The 20,785-nt window shown below is 33.1% G+C and overlaps 3 protein-coding genes across 3 annotated transcripts; 1 reads left to right on the top strand and 2 right to left on the bottom strand.

Moving 5' to 3' along the window:
• The first annotated feature begins 147 nt into the window (after positions 1-147).
• On the top strand, positions 148-1,213 carry LOC122580599 (probable methyltransferase At1g27930). Its single transcript, XM_043752864.1, has one exon. It carries the CDS (start codon positions 211-213, stop codon positions 1,024-1,026), a length of 816 nt encoding a protein of 271 aa, XP_043608799.1. The 5' UTR covers positions 148-210; the 3' UTR covers positions 1,027-1,213.
• Positions 1,214-8,346: 7,133 nt separating this feature from the next.
• On the bottom strand, positions 8,347-8,769 carry LOC122610685 (protein indeterminate-domain 14-like). The gene has a single exon (XM_043783654.1). It carries the CDS (start codon positions 8,767-8,769, stop codon positions 8,347-8,349), a length of 423 nt encoding a protein of 140 aa, XP_043639589.1.
• A 4,218-nt stretch (positions 8,770-12,987) lies between these two features.
• LOC122578222 (ubiquitin-like modifier-activating enzyme 5) lies at positions 12,988-19,778 on the bottom strand. The gene is made up of 14 exons (XM_043750132.1): positions 19,555-19,778; positions 18,197-18,265; positions 17,996-18,109; positions 17,696-17,824; positions 17,497-17,565; positions 16,845-16,997; positions 16,656-16,692; positions 16,195-16,277; positions 16,013-16,087; positions 15,742-15,816; positions 15,080-15,166; positions 14,859-14,971; positions 14,392-14,438; positions 12,988-13,354 (listed from the first exon to the last, which is right to left on the bottom strand). Exons 1-14 carry the CDS (start codon positions 19,642-19,644, stop codon positions 13,215-13,217), a joined length of 1,281 nt encoding a protein of 426 aa, XP_043606067.1. The 5' UTR covers positions 19,645-19,778; the 3' UTR covers positions 12,988-13,214.
• Positions 19,779-20,785: the final 1,007 nt, after the last annotated feature.

Raw genomic sequence — 20,785 nt, 5'->3', positions numbered from 1 at the left:
CTTAAAACCTAAGCAAAACCATTTCTTCATCTTCACTCTATCCACTTGAAAATGAACACATTAACAAACACCTTTTTTTTAATCCAATGACCCCCTTCAATTCCTTCCACCATCTGTTAGCTGTTCAAAGGGAAAAGCATACTCGGCTTCATTAACTAACAATAATGTCATATCAACTTCATTCTCCTGGTCCACTGTTGCATCCAGGCCATGGGAATGGGACTTGCCAAAAGGAAACTGATCCTTCCTCTTGTTTTCATTCTAATAATCATCTCCCTTCTGAGAGTACTCAAACTTACATTAATCTCTTCGTCTTTTTCGTCTCCAAGACTTGTTCTAACTACATTTAACCATGAACCCTTCATGCTTCCACCTCCCATTCCTTTAAATCCAATCAGAAAAGAAAAACTCTCCAAGAAAGAGTTCCGGTTTCTATCTGATATACTTCTAAAAAAATCTCCCTGCAACGTTCTTGTTTTTGGGTTAGAAGAAGAGTACCTGAAGTTAGAGATTATTAATACAGGTGGTAGCACAGTTTTTCTAGAAAATAGACCTGAAAGGCTTATGAAAGTTGAAGGAGGATATAATGCTCGTCGGGTTTATAAAACTGAGTACAAAACCTATGCCAAGGATGCATACAAGCTACTAAAGTATGCAAGATCAAACTCGAGTTGTGATCCGAGTTTGGGAATAAAAAGTATTATGACAGAATGTAAACTTGCTTTGACTGGGCTGCCTAAGGAAGTGTTAAAGACGAAATGGGATATAATCATCGTGGATGGGCCGTGCGGTGAAGGACCAGACTCACCAGGAAGAATGGGTTCTGTATTTATGGCTGGTGTTCTGGCAAGAGCCGGAAATGGAACTAATGTGATTGTTCATGATGTTGATCGTATGATTGAGAAGTGGTTTTCATGGGAGTTTTTAGGTGAAGAGAATCGGGTTTCTTCCAAAGGGCGGTTTTGGAACTTTAGGATACCTCAGCAAGTTAAAAACAGTTCTAGGAATTCTGCTCTAGGTAAATAGTGAGTAATTTGTAATTGTCATCCTGTTTAGTAACTACGCTGCATTCTCTTGTTCGTTTTAAATAGAATTAGGGAATGAAAAGAAAAGAAAAAAATTGTTAAAATGCATGCATTCTTGTCTATTTTTACAAGTATGTAAGCTGTTAGAAACAAATTCCCGCCAATAACTCATTCATTTATATTCTTCATGAGAGGTTTCTTTTATCAAACAACCGATGTTCAATAGCTCTTGGAATTGCTTAAATGAAAGCGCCTAGCTGCTTAAAAATTAAACATGTATCAACCTGTTTATTTTAATACACTTGGCTAGTTCATGATGTTTTTTGTTAGCACTACCTCTACAAAAATTCACACACTATCCCACTATATTAGTAACTTAACCTGAATAAGAACTTGGGTCATGTTGGTTCGGTTAATCAGGTTGGGTCCGGTTCAGGAAGCCCAAATTTAGTTTAAGATTGGGTTGATGGGGTAAAGAAATAAAGAGTACGTGGAGCCTCATTGCATTTTGGCAATTAAAAATATAGAGTACTAAACATGTGAACTATATACGAAGAACAAATCAATTACTAAGTGCACCAAATAACCTTAAACTACATTATATCAAGGATTGAACCTGGACTTCACTCGAAAAGGCAAGAGCCTCTACCAAGTTAGTCAAATTCATATTAACACAAACAACAATACTACTATACTACTATTTAAAAATCAAATAAATGTTAATTATTTTTTAATGCGCTCTTCATTCTTTATATCTTCATTCTTCAAAACTCGTAGACATTATTCGTCAAAAAAACTAGAAAACGATAACACTTCAACGCTTATCATAAAAACTTTCTATATGCATAAAAAAACAACAATTATAATTGTAAGTTTATATATACCACATTACATTACTTATACCAGAACAACTAGTAGTGTTTATCTTATATTTTCATTTGGTTTTTAATGAGTTTTAGATGAATTGTGGAATATTATATAAAAAACGTAATTATATCTATGATGACTATGTTATTGTGAAAGCTGACTTTCATCAGATGGCGTTCGCCTTATCATCTTCAACACACTCCGGCCCATTGCGCGCACCATATCGTGAGTAGCTGCTCGATCCCAAAAATGACATTCTTCCGTTGAGGAGACCCGAAGATTAATCCCTGTCCTTAATTAATTGGACTGTTCAATATATATAGGCTTTTTCTTCTAAACTTACCTCACTTCGTACGTATGCTCGATTTGTATGAGCTTTTGATTAATTTCTCTCATGCATATATGCTTTTGTTTTTGTTACAAAAATAAATAATAGGAATACTAGTAGTTGTGATTATGGTCAAAAATTTTACCAGTGGGTTACCTTTTCACTCCAATCATTGTGGCAACTGGCAAGTGTTGTATACATCGACATCAAATGTTCGAAACCGAGACAAATCACTAATTACCATGGCAACAGAATGTGTCCAAATATGAAAAACAAAAATGCCATGGCTTTACTTCTTAACTAGCGTCCCTACAAGATTTTTTATTTTTCATTTTTTATACCAAAAAGCGAAGGCTTTACTCGTACAGACCCTAATATGTAAAATTTTTAGATTTTAAGACTACCAACTCAACCTATTTTTTAATTAAAAATTAAAAAAAAAATTTTCACCTATACAATCCAATCTAACTCAAACTTTTTACTCATATTCACAACTCAACATAAACCATTTTATAATAGTCTTATAAATAAATAAAAAAAGACCTATAAGAAAATACAAAATTAAAATACTTAAAAAATATATATTTCTTAAAATAGCTTAGTTTCTAATAAAACTTATGTCAAAACGTCCATAAAAAAACTATAAAATATCATGTTTATATATAAGATAATAATAAAAACTAACAAGGTGTAAAACTATATATATATATATATATATATTAAAATTATATATCCAACCACCATTTAAATTGTGACAATTGGCATGTTTTTTTTTTTTTTACAATTTTAGGTTGTTTGTGAGGCTAGTTCATTACTAATCGCTTACATACTTCATTTTTTTGAATATTATATTGCTTGATCCAATAAATGGATCAACGATAATGGTAGTTTGAGAGAAGCAATTTAAAATATTGTTTTCTTGATTTTTATTTATCAGTAGACCTTTAACCATATTTAATTTGAAATATTTTGATTGATTAAAGATTCTAACTTGAACGGATTTTTTTTTAATGTGTGAATTATTTGCTCGCAACAGGGGATCTAGCTAGCTTACGTTGTCGTAATCGGATCCGTGTTAGAGAGCCCCTCACCCTCAATACCTAGTAGGAGGAGAAATTCTCAACTAAACCGCCTGAAGGCATGACATTTAATTGGGATAAAACTCTGCCCCTCTGTAGGATTCAACCTTCTTTATTGGAGGATTTTATTGTGAAGTTCCTTTCAATGTTCTTCTTATATCTCGAACTCGAGACCTCCAGCATATAAAACTGATGATCAACCACTGAGTTATAATAAGAACTACCTAACTTGAAAGGGTCTCAAACTCTCTTTTACTCCTACCTTCTTCTAAGTTGAATGTCCATTATAATTAATTAAAACTAACATATAGTTTTGAAGAAGACGTTATTCAACCAATATATATGGCAATATGAACTCATCTTTTTACCTTTTAAAAGTGTTATCAATTCATTAAAACTTGGAAATGAACACTTATTTTAGAAAAGTAATATGAATCATTACTTTGGAAGTTGGAACATATGAAGTTATGAACTATATAGATTGGCCAAAAAAAGGAAATAATATTACATTAATCGTTGCAGTTCTATTGTATGACTCTTCCCATAAGGGAGTACATGCAAGACAAATATTACCATTACATGTGACTTGTATACGAGTAATTAACATCATAGATTTACATATTTTATTGCTGCATAGATATGAGTAGATTGTAATTTTCTATCTCCACTATCTATGCTGACTTGTTTGTACTAAATTGAACAGCGACGGAATGAAATGGACATAGTTAAATATATATATGTACGTACACATTTGAATGCAATATTGCAATGAAACTAACTAAACACTAGCATTTAGTAGTATTAGTTAACTAATCTTCCTTTTGATTTCCATATAACTGAAAACAAATAATTATTGGAATTATGTAGTTTGACTTTGACCACCAAATGATCTGATAGAGAGCACATGTATAGTGATAGTGACAAATGAATAGGCCATTTTCAAAGCTGGCTTGCTAGGTACCCATAATATCGATCGATCTTAGAGGAAATTAGCTTCTTGATATTTTGTGATAATAGATGTTGAATTTCTGTCTATATATCCTACCCATAACAAATAATGTTGTGTGTTAGGGATATGCACTAAAGGAACAAAACAATCAGATTGTAATCTCTAAAGGCGTGTAATCACTTTCAGTTTTAATTAATCAATTTGACATTTCACTTAAAATATTGAATCGGATACAATTAGAGATTTAGAGCCACCGCTATGTATGTGTTTGAGAGAAAAGAAGGGAAAGAACCAAAAGAAGAGATTGTACGTGACCAATGGTCAAAGAAATCACATATATGTTTAGGGCCTGGAAATTGCCTTTTTAGTTAAGGGTTGCTAAACAACTAACTTTTTGGTTAACGCATTAGTGTCCGTGAATCTAACTAACTATGGAGAGGGTGGAAAAAAAAGCTAAATTTGTGTTCATTGTATGTAATAACTTTCGAATCTTTTCACTTGTAAGATGTGACAACCATATAAGCTCATATGTATTTGGGTATATGTGGCAACCATATAAGCTGTCACTTGTAAGGTTAAGTTTTAATTAGTTGGGTATATACAATAGACAAAATTTAAAAGTTAATACATACAATGAATACAACTTTACTTTTTTCACATATTATAGACATTCGTCCGTCCATAGTTAGCTACGTTCACAGATACTCTTCCTTAATTCTAGTTAAATATATCTGATGAAATCCTAGCTAATTAGTTCTAGACAGAATATCAATTGTATATCATCATAAATAATTAGCTAGTAATTAAGGACTTTTGAAATTGATCTTTAAAATACAAAAAAACAAAAAAGAAAAAGACACGTACACATGTAGACTGGTTGTTTAATTTCCTATAACACGTACCAGATATTAATATCTTGAATGGAATATATATATTTGTATCCATTTATTTACACATGCATTGTTTCAGTCTCAGAAAAGGTAGCTATTATAGGATCAAGGGATGATGAGTACGTATATATCTTTTAGTGTTTGGAGGGAATTCAATTAGTAAATATATAATCCCAGCTAGCTAGGGAGACAAGGGTAGTGGGTGTTTGGTTGATGGTACTGCTAAAAGCTAACAAGGTGAAAACAAAATAAGCTGTATATATATGTATACTTTGTGAGTGAGTGAGAGTGAGAGAGAACCATTAATTATGTATTGTGTTAGTTTTTGCTTTTTGTTATGGTGAATCTATATATAAACCCATCTTGCTTTAATTTAGTCACATCGATCCCATCATATATCTCCATCTTTTCAGCTGCTTCCAGAATCAAACCTAAGATCTATCGATAATTTGTTATACTACGATTTAACTGATGAAATTAATCAAAATCAATTAAGGCTAGAGTGACTTCAATTCTATTAGTACTCCTAGTATTTATATACCATATATGTTCCAATATAATACAACATAATTAAGTATGCTTCTGGGTTTGTCATTTACCATTATATATGGAACATTATCAGGAACCAATATTTCATTTGGTAACCAGAGAGCTCAATGTATGTATGCTTTTTATGCATTTGCCGATCTATATCTATAGCCAACACAATCTATGTACTACTGTACATTCTAACACATTTCAACTTGTCTTACACTCAAGCTTTTACTTTTTTGTGTTTCCTTTTTTTCAAGTCTCAAAGTGTTCAAAATTTTGAAAAGATGCACCAAAAGTGGTGTTATTCATTTGTTGAAGGAAGGACAATTATGGATGTAGTGGAACTTAAGGTTTTGGATGCAGTGACAAGATACAAGTCAGTCAAATGGTCAATCATTATTGTTCCTATCTCATATGACATATGTAGATTTTTCCCTATATGGGTTCCATCATTCCATGTGGCTCAAATATAATATTATTTGAGTTAATCATTAGGCCTTTTACGATTTTTGGGACAGTCACTAGTAAACTTCCTTGTAATTTTTATATGAAACAAACTTTGTACTATCAAGTTGAAAAAAGTTCAAATTGTATAGATTTTCACTTGATTATTAACAAATTATTGCAAAACTCATTATATTGCTTTGACTATTACTACATGATACAAACACGTAAACAAATAAGGTTTTTGATCCTCATTCAAATTACTTATGAAAAGCGAGTTATTTTTGACTAAAATGTACGCAACATAACCGGAATTGAATATATATATATATCCCATAATCATTTCTTGTTTTCTGGCCGATTGTCTTCAAGATTATACCTAGGAAAATTCAAACATGAGATCGAACTCTAGAAAAGAGGTCCAAGATGATAATCACTAATTAGCGCGAGGCACCTTAATTATCTGAAGGAGATTTTTCCCTATTCAAATTATCTGAAGATAGCGAGAGTATTTTTTAACCTGGATGTAAGGGCCTAATTGGGTTTATTTGCCACGGCCGGTTCGAATATTTTCCCTTACACATCTTCAGTGCTGGCTTAAGTTTTTTGGAGCCCTTAAGTGAGATAAATTTTGGGGGCCTTGTTGATTAACGTATTATATTAAAGTAAACACAAAAATTAGGAAAAAAAGTAGTTCCTCTTATATACTAAGTTGTTATGTGAAAAAAAAAACGCAAAGAAGCAAAACTTTGTACCATTTTTAGGAGAAAGTATTTCATAGAATTAAGATATACTAGTAATTACTAACTCGTTGTTGGAAATGAAAGTAAAAATCTTGGATTTTTCGATTTGTATGTAGTTAGTTTTTTTTTTCCCGTTTTTTCCTTGAACTTCATTTGTGTGATTTTTTTTTTTCTAAAGGTCACTCATGAGCCATGAAGTTTATTTGCCTATTTGTTTTTTTGGGCATATTTGTTACCCTTATATAGTAATAATAACATATGACATAAAAGTCTAAAATCTAAAACATTAAACCTAAATATAAAAATAGAGGAAAGGGGCCTTAGACCTTGTCTAACCTATATATAGAAGTAAACAAACATTTTACCACTAGATGAGCACTTCGTGATATTACATGAGAGTTATAAAAGAATCAAATTAAGGATCATATATATTCATTGTATGAATGTGAGCTAAAAAAAAAAAAACATTTATGTATGTACGATTGTACGAATATCATGACATCTATAATTAAGATCATGTATATAAAATAAGATAAATCAAATCAAATAATATATACATTTTGATTCTTATTCGTATGATTACAAACTCAAAAACCAAAAGACTTAATTGTCTTAGTAATATATCCTACCTTATGTCACAAGACAGAATGATTCCTTTCTATCCATCGATATTCAACTCGCAATATCGCATATATATGAAAAGGTTTCAAACGAAACACGTTGCCATCATGCATATCACTTCTTACACATATAAAAACAAAACAAAACAAGAAACATGAAGATATATACTGCAATGATTCTTCACTACATGATTAATTGCAAACAGTTCGTCCTTTTCCTAAGAATGAATAAAAAACTATCTTACGTTGTTACTCTATATGTTCGTAGATTATTTCAAGAAATGCTTGTTTTATAATTAGCTTTTTATGATGTTAATTTCTTTGATAACCAATTTTGAAGACATATCGGAGCTTTTTGGCTGAAGTTTTTCCTTGAAAAAAAAAAAAAGAATTTGGTCGAACAATGTAGCTTTTATTAGAATCTATCTCCTTCGAAAAGTCCTAAAAAAATCTTGATTACGAAGAAGAAATTCAAGTTCCCAACCCGAGTCAGTTGTAACTCCAACTAGTTTCGTTAATTAAACATATTTATAAACTTGATATATATTGTAAAAAAACATAATTATCACTAATTAAATCATCAACTGAATATATATTCAACAAAATACTTTACAGGTTTTACCCAATTAAGGTCTTGATCAGTTTGATCCTTAGGGATGATAAGTTTTGAGGTTTTTTCCCCCGAAGACTTGTAACGGCTCATACATAGTAAACATCTCGTTGTCTAGGATACGTGCAAGGTTTCACCATTATACGGTGAGGTTTCTCTAATGTTGCATTCCGACTAAATGTTCGAAAAAAAATAAAATACTAATTTAATTTATAAATAAAAATTAATTAATTATTATACATAATAAAATGGATCAATTAATTCGGTGTAAATTTTCTTCTACAAGCTTGACAAGTAATTTCCATACACGAATTACCACTAGTCATGCGCATGGCATTTTCCTTCATCTTTTCAACCATCTCCACTTCCTCACGTGCCCTCTCCCACATGTGCCTGGCACGTGCGAATTCCAACTGAGCCATTTCCATTTCCCGCCTCGTCATCTCCATCACGCGCCGCGCGTACGCGCTCTCCGCCGCTGCCACCTCACTTTCTTGTGGTGGTGGTTTGATGGTTATGGAAAGTTGCAAGTCCAGGGAAGGAGATGGTGCATCATCCTGCAGTAGTGATTTGAAAGTGATGAAATCGGACGGCCATGGTGAGGCACGTGAGTAAGAGGGTGTGGTGTATGGTAATGGTACTGTAGGAAGAAGTTGTAATTCCTTGTGATCATTTTCCATTTTTTTATGTTTTTTTTTTTTTTTGTGAGAGAGAGAGAAAGAGAATTAGGAAGAAGGTGGTGACGACGACTAAAGGAAAGCTCTATTGTACGTCTATATATATAACCATTTTTTTTAAATGGGGAAATAGTGGAAGAAATAATTACTCAAGACTTGAATAAATTTAAGTCAACGTCCTATAATACAATTTTTGATTGATCTTTGTTGTATTGTTTGACATATTTTTCTTGTTAAGTCATTTATGACGAATGTTGTTTAACATTGAGGTATTATATGTTCGTATAGCCAATGAAGCACACTTTTTTTTAAAATGCAAAAGAATATATTAATTATAAGAGATAAGTATCTTGAAATGTAACAAACTTTGGACGAAAATCTATAGTGTGAATTAACTAAAGTTGTGTTCATTGTATGTAATTATTTTTAAATTATGTGTATTGTATGTAAGAATGCATGCATGACAACCATATATAGCCACTTGTTAGATTCTGATTGGTCGGATACATTTTCTTACATACAATACACATAATTTAAAGATGATAAATATTGATAACATACATTGAACACAACTTTAATTATTTCACACTATAGATATTTGTCCAAAGTTTATTACATTTCTGGATATTAATCCCTAATTATAAAGATGGCTAGCAAGTTATAAAACAGTCCAAAAAAGTACATAGATAGATACATAATGGAATCAACAAATTAAGCACCACTTTTTTCAGACCTTAACCGTAAAAGTATTAAAAAAAATATAAAAAACCTGATAAAATGCCTAGTGATTGTGGTGAAGAGCTCATTTTTGCCTACATCTCCTGGTTTGACTATTTTAATTGAGTTTTGTACCTAAAATTATATGTTTAATAGAAAAAATCATTTGTTCATATCTAGATCCTTTTCTTAAATAATTATCAAAATACAAGTATATAATCTATGATAATTACATAGTGGCAAAAGTAGTCCCACATGAAGAAGTGTGGGTCTGATAACCCTAAGCTCGAATCTTTAAGGAGGCAAGGGTTTACCTCTATTAATTGGCGTGCCTTCGGATGGATTAGTATGGGGTGTTCCCCGATCTAGTATTTGAAATATGCATTTCTGCTTCAGCTCTCTAGCGCAGATGCGGTTTAGACAACGTATGCTAGACCTCTTGCTGTCAAATCGTAACACAAAGTTTCTAACGAAATTCAGCTTAAAAAAAAAATCTATGAAAGTTACAATGTCTGAGGATATCACATTTCCCGACCTTAACAATGGTTTATGTTTCAAATAAACGATATGTCTAAATACAAATATGTCAAATTTAATATACATAGTAGACTAATATATAAATTATTTTAATCATCATTTAAGGTAGTAAAAGTGGTCTCCATTGATGTTTAAATACAAATATTTCAAAGTTAATATATCTGGTAGATTAATATATCAATTATTTTAATCATCATTAAGGTCTCTGTCAACCTTAGTCTCATCTTCACATTTTCCTCACTGTCACATCATTTTTTCTCCCTCCTAAATCATTTCTTCCTCACTCACTACCAACCCTACCTCTTCCTCACTCCTCATCTCTTCCACAACTTTTATTTATTTATATTTTATATTTATCTTAAAATAACATAAAGTTAATTTTATTAAAAAAAACATTACATTAATAAAAATAAAACACATTACAACTAAAATTGAAACAAATTACATAATTCAAACATTACAATTAAAATTAAAACTAGATAAAATTAAAACATTACAACTAAAACTAAAACTACATTATTAAAACTACATAAAACTACTCGTCCTCCTCGTCGTCGCCGGCTTCGGCATAAAACCTGCTCCCAAACTTTTCTTGCAAGTATTTTCGATATGACATGTGCGCCTTCAAATCTTTCCTCAACAAACCCGTTGGTATTGGTTTGGACAAAAACTTCATGGCATCCCTAACCTAGGCTTGTTCCAAAGCATCCTGTTGCATTCGAACATACGCAGTAATACTTTGGGCCGCTTTCAAACCCGATGACCGGTTAGATATTGCATCGGACGAACTAGACAACCTACAGCTTACGTTGCGACCCACTGGTCACCTAATCGGGTCCTCACCATATAACCCTTTAAATGAGGGTCCCGTTGGATTTGGAGTCGCACCACGTGGTGAATCATCGGCAGTCAAATCTACTGTTGGAGCCAGTTGCCTACTCGTCGAGGCGTTGTCGTTCCAAAAATTGACCACAATTTGAAGATGCTCAAAGCACTTCTGGTAATGCCAATGTTTCTCCCATATTTGTTTCTTGTACATGTCTATGACCTCTTGGGACACCTGTTTGGCATCCGTCCCGCTTTGTCGACCGTGCTCGGTAACCTTCTTGTAAGTCGCGCCAAATTCCTTAACCTCCTTTTTAATCTTGCTCCATTTGCCATGAATTTGGCTTTTGGTACGAGAGTCGTATCTCGTTTCCTTGTTGAACATTGCTAACACTTTATTCTAAAAAATGGCATCCGTTTGACTTTTACCCATGATCGGGTCCTGCGAATAATGCACCCAACATTTCGCCAACAACTCCGCATCATCATCCTCTCAATTTCTTTTCTCTGCCGGTTGTTTGCCCCGCCTTCTCTGCCCTGCATGACCCACTGTTTGTACTTCTTTTTTATCATCAGCCGATGCGACGCTGGCCTCGTGTGCATTTTCAGGGTTTTGTTGTTGTTGTTGTACTTGAAATTCAAACGCCATTTGAGCTTGAGCTAATGTCATTCTTTGAGTATCGTTCCAATTGTTACCCATAATTGGGTTGTAGTTCATGGTGTTATAAAATGGTTGTGAAAATGGGTTAACCATATAACTTGTCGGGGGACCCATAGGGGGCGGGTTGGAGCCTTGGAGAAGCCAGAAGGGTGGCTTGTTTGGCTTTGATTGGTTGATGACATTGTCGGTTGCGGGTAATCGAGAATTTGTTGTCACAAATCCTGCAAGGGTTAATTTTGGTTTGCATTTTCGTTATTTCGAGACATCATTAGGTGAAGATTGAGAAAGGATTCGAAAGAGTATATGTGTGTGTTTGTTGTTTGAAAGAGTAATGTGTGTGTGGGTGTGTTTTTGAAAGAGTGAGTAGTGTTGTTTAAATAAATGGTGGAAAAGAAAAAAAACACAAAAACAAAAAAACAAATCCAACCGTTTCATTCAAAGTTCAAAAAAAAGTTGTTTTTTTTTTGTTTACGTTGCATTTGGGACCCACACTTACTCGTCTTCACTCGGCGCTGGGAGGAAGGGCCAGGAAGGAAGAGCTCCACGCCGAGCTCGTGCCAACGCAAGAAGAGAGGAAGAGGAAGAACGCCGAGCTCCAAGAATGGGGTTGGCACCGACCTAAGGTAGTTAGCTAGTCTTATGGTCATAAGACCTGACACTTTTACAAGAGATACAAGATGGAATCTCAATCGGTAACATCTTGAGAGTGGTCTAGGAAAGATTCAGATTTAGTCACGAGAAGAATCTGCTTAAGTTGTTTATATCGAAGTCAAAAGGCTTGGTCTTCGTCAAATAACTCAACAAATACAAACTCACGCTTATTTTACTTTCCTAAATAACGCGGTGCCCCAGGACGTCAAAGGTTATTGAGGAAATTAAATAGTTGGGCTTCTTGTGAGTCAAGAACTGATCCAAAGATTCGGATTGAACTTTGTCACAGTGGAAAAGGTTTGATTTGATGTATTAGCTTTAGTGTTTCAGAATGTCATTTTTCTTTTTTTTTTCTATATCATGGAGTTTTGTAAACTCGTGTTTATGGATTTCAGTTTGGAGTAATAAAACTTTTATTTGGCCGTTATTAAGAAAAATTGCTTATGCCGCTATACTCATCAAATCATTTTAACCTCCGTTGATTCCACATACGTGGATATCATAATGATTCAGAAAATCCATTACTTGAAAAGGAAAATTCAAAAAATACTCTCTCTTCTCAAGCAACATGACCAGACATAAAATTAGTATAGTGTTTGGTGAATCTTCATAGCAATCTGGTCATCATGGCATAGCATGAAACATATTCTTCTAGTCATATCTCCTATTCTTATTCGTACTACATATATAAACAAGTTTTGTTCTTATGTGATGTAAATAATTACTACTGTATAAATTATTATTATTTTGTTCTTCTGTCTTGTTGTATGACAAACATCATACTGCAATTGATGTAGTCATATAGCAATAGTACTCTCACAATACAAATATTAACCGGTCAGTTTTTTAAAATATATATAAGTAAACTTTGTTGCTTTTTCTTCTATTTTAGGCGAATGTCACTGGTTCAGAATGTAAACAAGGAGTAGCAAAAAAAAAATGCTGTCAAAGTTCAAAAATTTTAAAACAAGTCAAAGTAACTCCTAGACGAAAACTGGGAACATGCCTAAATTTTTCATGCTTTATCACACTTGATTTGGCTATTGAAATCACAAAACTAGGCGGCATTAAGTGCCTCGAGTTGCCTTTTGAGATCTTCAAGGTCATCTACAGTGTCCAACGTTTCTTTTGAGACCGTTGGCTGTTGATACACATCTGCATTCGGTAGCTCATGGACAAGACCTTCTGGTAGTGCATCTGCAAGCATAAAAAGAGATGTATCAACATTTAAGAAAAAAAAAATATAGAACAAGTAGATTAGTTCATGAATATAGAATTGTTTGACCATTTGAAACTGTTGTTTAGACTACCCACATCAGTGAACCAACCCAATCCAATCTTTAATTAAAAATTAATTTCTCTCTCATCCACCTATACAATCCAATCTAACTCAAATATCCACTCACATCCTCAACCCAACCTACACCAATTGTTTATTATATTAATATGATTTATTATCTTATCATATTAAAATGAATTATTGTTATAAACTAACTTAATTTGTTTATGTTTTGAATAATCTTAAAACATATTTCAATATAAATAATTAAAAATGCTATAATTTTATTTTGCCTTTAAAAATCTAAACACATAATTTTTTTATATTTAGAATTTTTTTTTTTCAAATAGGTCCGTTTTAAATGAATTATATGTCAAAATGTTCGTAAAAGAAAAACAAAAAATAATACATTTTCATATTTTTAGAAAAGCTTTTAGAATGAAAGATACTGATGAAAAACATATAAATGTGAAATTAAATGTAGATAATTTAAATATTATAAATGTGAATCCAATGAAAAATGGGCATGTGGCACAATCTTAGACAAACTTGGCTCGTTTTGTAAATAGGTTCGTGAGAGTTCGCAGTACAATTTCATTTCTTTCAATATTATAATAGACGATCTCTTATATGGTTCACTGATAATGATGGTCTTATAGGAGACATGTTTTAGCCATTACCAAAACTTCACTTCCATTTTGTCACCCCTCAAAAATGTTTTTCCTCAAATTGATAAAAGTTGGTATCTACAAAGAGTGCTTGAGTCCATCAAACAGTTTGAACTCAAACTCATTCCTATACTTTTCTTCATTCTATTAATAGATGTTCATATCTTTGAGATTTTTACACAAGTTATGAAAAGTCAGCATGTAATTACAGTAAACTTTTGTATATTTCTAGCCTAGTGATCTCCGTCCAGGATTTCAGGGATTAGTTAATGGTAGAATGAGCTAACCTGAACTTTGGGAATTTTTGACCTCAACTTCACAATCATCAACAACGCTGAAAGAAACAGATTACAAATAAGATCAATTACTTGTCAAGAACACAAACTTTACACTGAAATATCCAAAAAAAACCCATTTGAATGTAATTTATTACTTATGCGTGAATGTAGGTTGTCTTTATCTCATGTGGATCAAATCAAAAATAACTCCTAAAAGGCGAAAGAGCTTAATGAGTTGCAAATTAACCGCGGTCTATAATTAATGCACACAGCCTTGTGAATCATTTTATGGATTTGTGTAATCATAGATAACGCATTACTTATGTATAACTATTTAAAAATTAGAGAATTTTGTGCTTGGCGGTCAACCTGCCCAGTACCCAATCACCAACCTGGCCACCTCTAATCAGCAGTTCAATCAAATAAACGTCATGAAAATGGTATTCGAAAAACATTGGTGTAACACTGTAATTTACCTTATATTCCATTCATTATCTGCATGAATTGGGATTTCTATTGTTGATCGTTCTTCCTCCATCTTTGCTTTGGCAGCTGCATCCCTTGCAGGCTTTATGAGCATGTATTCTTTCTGCAGAATGAGGAATGTTTATTATAGCATCAGAAAGAAACCAACACCTTTAAAAATATTTCACGTATCAAACAGAAACTCAAGGAAGACTCCATGATATCAATTTACCTGGCGTTCTAGGCAAGGTCCATTTGAACATTGAGGGTTTGGCTTCATTGCCATTGTTGGGAAGTAATCCTTGAGTGCATTGTACCCCTGATTATATAACCAAAAAATATATGTGAAGCCCAAAGAACTATTTGCATATGATAATTGGTGGTTGCCAATATCATGGGTGGTGACCATAGGCGGAACTTAGTGGGGGCATGGATCAAGGCTTATGATATAATGTGTTTCCAGGTTTCTTCGGCCGGAGTTCAAATCCTCCATGCTCTACTTTTTTACTTTTTTTTTAATCTTTTTCACTAAAAGCTTGCTGATTATCTTTACCTCTTATCTATTTCATTAAAAAATTCTCGATACTAAATCACTAAATACACGATGATAGATATACAAGTATACATAATTTTAAACATCACTCGTAAGAAATACACTTAACAAGTATATATATAGTTTTAAAAATTTCAAGTCCGTCACTGGTGACTAGTGAGTTCATATACACAATATTACCCACCTTGAACAGTCTTGAGATAATTAATGCAAACAATTAACATGGCTTGGTAAGCAGAATCTAGGATATAACAGTAAACAATATTAGCAAGTAAAATACTACAGAACATTACACACACAAGGGTGCACAGAGAGGAAAGAGAGAGTTGTGCACTATTTACCAAGTATGGCGAGACTTGTCCAAATTTCAGCAAGAACTTTAGTGTGTTCTGGACTAAAAGCCCAGCAACAACCCCCTGCCAAATAATATGAAATGTTAGCCGAAACGAAAAAAAAACTTTACAATAAAACTTTTCACGTGCAATAATAATAGATATTTGAATGAGCAACGATGAATAAGCTGCCAAATATTAGCTTTAAAAGAAGGAAAGGATTAATGATACATAGACATAAGGAACAAAGCAGTTGATGGGTGACAAGGGCATTCCTCACCATAGTAGTAGGCAAAGATGCAGCACAAACTCCTTCACGCTTAAGTGTACGTTCATCCACCCCAGATGCAACAACCTGAACAAGAAAAAAATTACTTTTCAGCTGATTCATAAAATGTACAACGACAACCAGGAGGGAAAAAGGAGCGAATGGATAAAGCTCAACAACTTAATTACACTTACCAAAGGAGGTGCACAAGCGAAACAGGCAGTTTCTCCAGGAATCAATAACTGTATATGACCCGAAACAGCATCCTCAGACACCCCTGCCCAAAAATATACCAAACCCTCAAAACCAAAAATTGATAGACTGTAATAGAAATATATTGTAGGAACCATTCATCCTGAAAACATAATTAGTTTCAGGCATGTGTTCAGAATATGAACATGTGTCTAGAGATGCAAGGTTTGCTGTTACAAAAGTATCTTTTCTAATGTTGCAGGAAAAAAATAAATTCCCCACTAAAAGTGGATTCCATGCAATAAAAGTATTTCTAGAACATTTCATTGTCATGCATTCTTATGCTGACCAATTGAAAGCCAAAGATACTAGCATTTTATCATACTCAATAATCTTCGGTTACCAAATGACTAGTAGTTTTCCCATACAATAAGGCAAAACAAAGACAGATTCATTTACTTACCAGACTCCATCCAAGTTTGATTTAGTTCATTGCAAGCCTGTAAAAATAAGACTGGGTTAGCTACAAAACCCTCGGTAAGAAAGAAGACAAAAATCAACCATCAACTATCTATTATAAAGGAAACAGAAATTAAAGAGAAACGGGTGAGAAAAGTTGAAATGAATCTGACAAGGATGGCACAACTCTGACCTGATTTACAACCATCCTTGCTTCATAATTATCTACACAGCTCAACACAAGATCCACTCCGGTGCCTTCTTTCTCTTGACGAAAAGATTTGTTTGTGAGACTTGCAACGAAAGTTTCGAAGCCTTGAACTGTTGTAATGTTTAGGGTAAAGCTCTGACAATAGTGGGGAAAAAATAAAGGTGAGCTTCTAATCATTTCCGCGTAAATAGATGAAATAACAATAGTGTTTAAGAAATGTAATATCAAATAATATAATATAGAATTTGTATCATCAAATGTCTTAATAATCTAAATCTACAAACATTTTATACATTAAAATGAAACACTCATGAGTCCACTTATACGTCCACCTAATCGAGAATTCCAGACTTAGGCAATTAAAACAACCTGGACCCGTCCGACTCAGCATGATGTTTTATAGCAAGGTTTAGACATCCAAAGCTAGTGTGAAAAATTGTTCCTTTTAGACATAATTATCAAAAGAAGACTAATTCTTACACATTTGTGTTAAAATTTTTAAGGTCAATATGTTTAGTTACATCAACTGTAAAGACAGATACTGTGCTGCAGTGGACATACAATCACTTTGACATATTTACAAAGGCAGCAGTATAATGCAATGTTAGTCTTATTAGCATTGCTGCAATATTACCTCAAGAACAACATCAGGGTTTATTTCAGATAAAGTTTGAACAGCAGCATCAGTCTTGGTCATACCGACCTGAAAATTATGAAACCGATATTAGCAATATTAACAGCTTACGCATCCTAAAACTTATTTAGGAATAGTAAACTAAGTTACTATTTTCGCGGATTAGAATATAAAAAAATGGTTTTGACTTTAACCCCACCTGGTCAGGACGAAAAAATAGCCTATTCATGTTAGCCAACTCCACTGTATCATAATCATACAACAAAAGACGTCCTATACCACATCTTGTAAGCATTTCGGCAGCGACACTTCCCACCCCACCAATACCCTGTAAAAGATGTGATGTAAGGGATTACAAATTGATGCACCAAAATATAAGCCAAAACTCAACAAAATATATAATGTGATTGTAATAAAAATTAGAAAGTGACAGTTTAGTGCAAACTGCAAAGAATGATAAAGTAGAGAAAAAAACGAAAAAGATGGGTTCAGTACAGACAACTATGGCAACTGAAAAGTCCCGTATTCTTTCATAGTTGTCCACAATACCCATCCTCTGCAGCGCCATGAGCCTACTATAAGGGTTGCTATCTACAACCTCTGCACTCATATCCTAACAGCAAATCAACAGCATCATCAATTACTGTTAAGAATCATTTTATTAGAAACTAATCACAATTGGTATAGATGTAGACAAAACCTTGACTTTCGTACGGCGAGTTGGTCCAGCCATTGCAAGACTACCAAGGTTTTCTACGCGCAACATGATCTGCCAGAGCACAAGTCATGATAATCAAGAAAAAATATGTTTTCCTTCTAAGAACATTTTTTTGTAATTCGTTGTCTTAGAATACAATCATGATAATCTAACAACGTCAAGAATAGGCCAATTCTGATATATGTAACTGTGTAAGGGCTAAAGAAGGATCAGCATCTGCTAATGCTATCTTAATTTATCAAGTAATTACACTAAATAAGGGTAACCCAGTGACAGACTGGCCAGTCCCTCAGCCATCATGAAGGATGTAAACCGAATAAAAGAAACAAAAGGTCTTGAATACCCCTTATCATCATGCAATTCCATACTGATCTAGAATTCTAGTCAATTCGTTTCTGTGGGACGCTGTTAGTGTTTATATCTATACTGTTAATTAAAGCATTCACCTTCACACTCATTTTAAGCTTGAGGAGTTCCTATAGGAACGAGTCGCATTACCCTAAATTTCCCGGCCTATACAAAATTCAACACACCCTTCCCACTCTCTTATACCATTGTCGGAGGTGACCACCACTGGCAACCCTCTTAAGTGATGATCACCAAAACCGACCAAAAGCCATCTGAAACTTATTTATGAAAAAAAAGCTGACAAACCCTTCAGAAATATCGATAAGACATATGAAAGTCATTGTGGCAGCCACATTTTACGAATAGCATGCGAGTTCAATATAATGCATAAGATGACCCCCCCCCCTCCCCGGTCGCCTTACTTCACCTTTTATGACACATTAACTACTTTTTCATCCAATTAAAAAAGTGACATGTCATCATCTCTCTTGCCGTCCAGATATGCCAAATACATTGAAAAAATTCTTTTTCTTGAAAAACAATCACAAACTAAATGCATCCGCATCACACGCGCACTATGACAGTTACTATATAAAGCTTTTCCCAACCACCGTATTCTTAAAATAATCAAATTATGCCACATCGCCCATTCTTAGATTACCAAAAAATTACCATAAGGCACGTCATTGCGCAGGTACCATGCTAGTATTATATTATAAAACTAATATACACTAAACATCACATTATCCGAAATAACTATATAGGCTTCTTCGCTGCAAACAAGTCCTCAGTTTTAAACACATACTAGCTTCAATTTGATTTTATTACTACGATCTTAATATTAATAATAAAAATACTCAATAATTATATAATTAAATAAAAATCCTATAAATAAATAAAAAAGGTACCAGGGTTTATGTGAGCCAATTTCTTCATAAATATCAAACGGATTACATGCAAATTTAGTAATCAATGAGTTGAAAGAAAGTTACTTGATCGATGGAAGAATGGCGCGATGAATCAGGTAATGAAGACTTGAGTTTTTGAAGATCGTTTAGCATCGCTTCCAATTCGACCTCCATTGCCGCTGGTTTTTTATTCGATTCAATTAGTCTGTGTGTGTGTGTGTGTGTGTGTGTGTGAAAGAGCTGCAGAGAGATGGATCCGGCGATGAAGTCTTTTGACGTCTGTTATTCTGTTTCCCCACTTTTTCACTACTGTTTTACGAGTACTTTTTTTCTTTGTAAATTCTAGTCAAATACATTTAACATTATTTAATTTTTTTTAATTAGAAATAGTTTGGGTATTTTAAAATCTTAAACAAATTTCAGAAACAAAAATAAATTAACTAGGCCTCGATTATCGTCTTTTCTTATACTCCGTAGTTAGTAAGTAAACGGGGATAGTCAGTAAGTAAACGTGGACCCTCAATTATCGTCTCCCAGTTCACCGCCAAACAAATAAAGGAAAACTGAAGGCTGAAATAGGAGTTAATCCAGATTCAATGTTTGATTCGATTATGAAAACAGTGAATATTTAAAATGTTTGATTATTCATTTTCTAAAAAGAAAATGTTTAATTATTGGGACATTTTTGTAAGTTTACCGACTAAACTAGCCCAATGTGTTGTTCAAGACCCTTTATTATATAAGATCACAACCCTAAAGCCTACCATTATCTTTTTCAATCAAATCTCAACCCTAGCTTCCCATTATCCCTTTGAATCAAAGAGTAGGCAATCATGTTTTATTAAGGACATTTTTAGGTTTATCTTTTATACATATTAAACATTTTTCAGAAAAAAAGTATGTAACATCTATATACTCTTTTACGAATAATGGGACCTAATATAAGATATGACGATGGATGGAGAAGATTGATATGTAAACTGCTTGAGCAAAATATTTTTTTAAAAAAATTAACTCAATTAGGCATGGATAAAGTTTTATATTTGACTCAAAAATAGTTTGTTATTTTAAATAACTAAACTAAAAAATTGCCTAAACTAAATACTCATTCTTTAATTATTTACAATCTTATATCTAATTGGAAGAATGAACAAAAATGAATATAAACTATGAAACTTTAAGTTATTTCCTAACGCTAGTTTTTAAATTAAGACGCAATAGAAAGATGGATTAAGTTTAAGATGGTATGCACTTTTAGGTTTAAACTGGGTTTCAAATACAATTGTGAGGTAAATAATTTGTGTCCTCAATCAAA

This window comes from Erigeron canadensis, chromosome 8 (genome assembly GCF_010389155.1).
Source record: "Erigeron canadensis isolate Cc75 chromosome 8, C_canadensis_v1, whole genome shotgun sequence".
Lineage (NCBI taxonomy): Eukaryota > Viridiplantae > Streptophyta > Magnoliopsida > Asterales > Asteraceae > Erigeron > Erigeron canadensis.
This window is presented reverse-complemented; position numbering and strand designations above follow the sequence as displayed.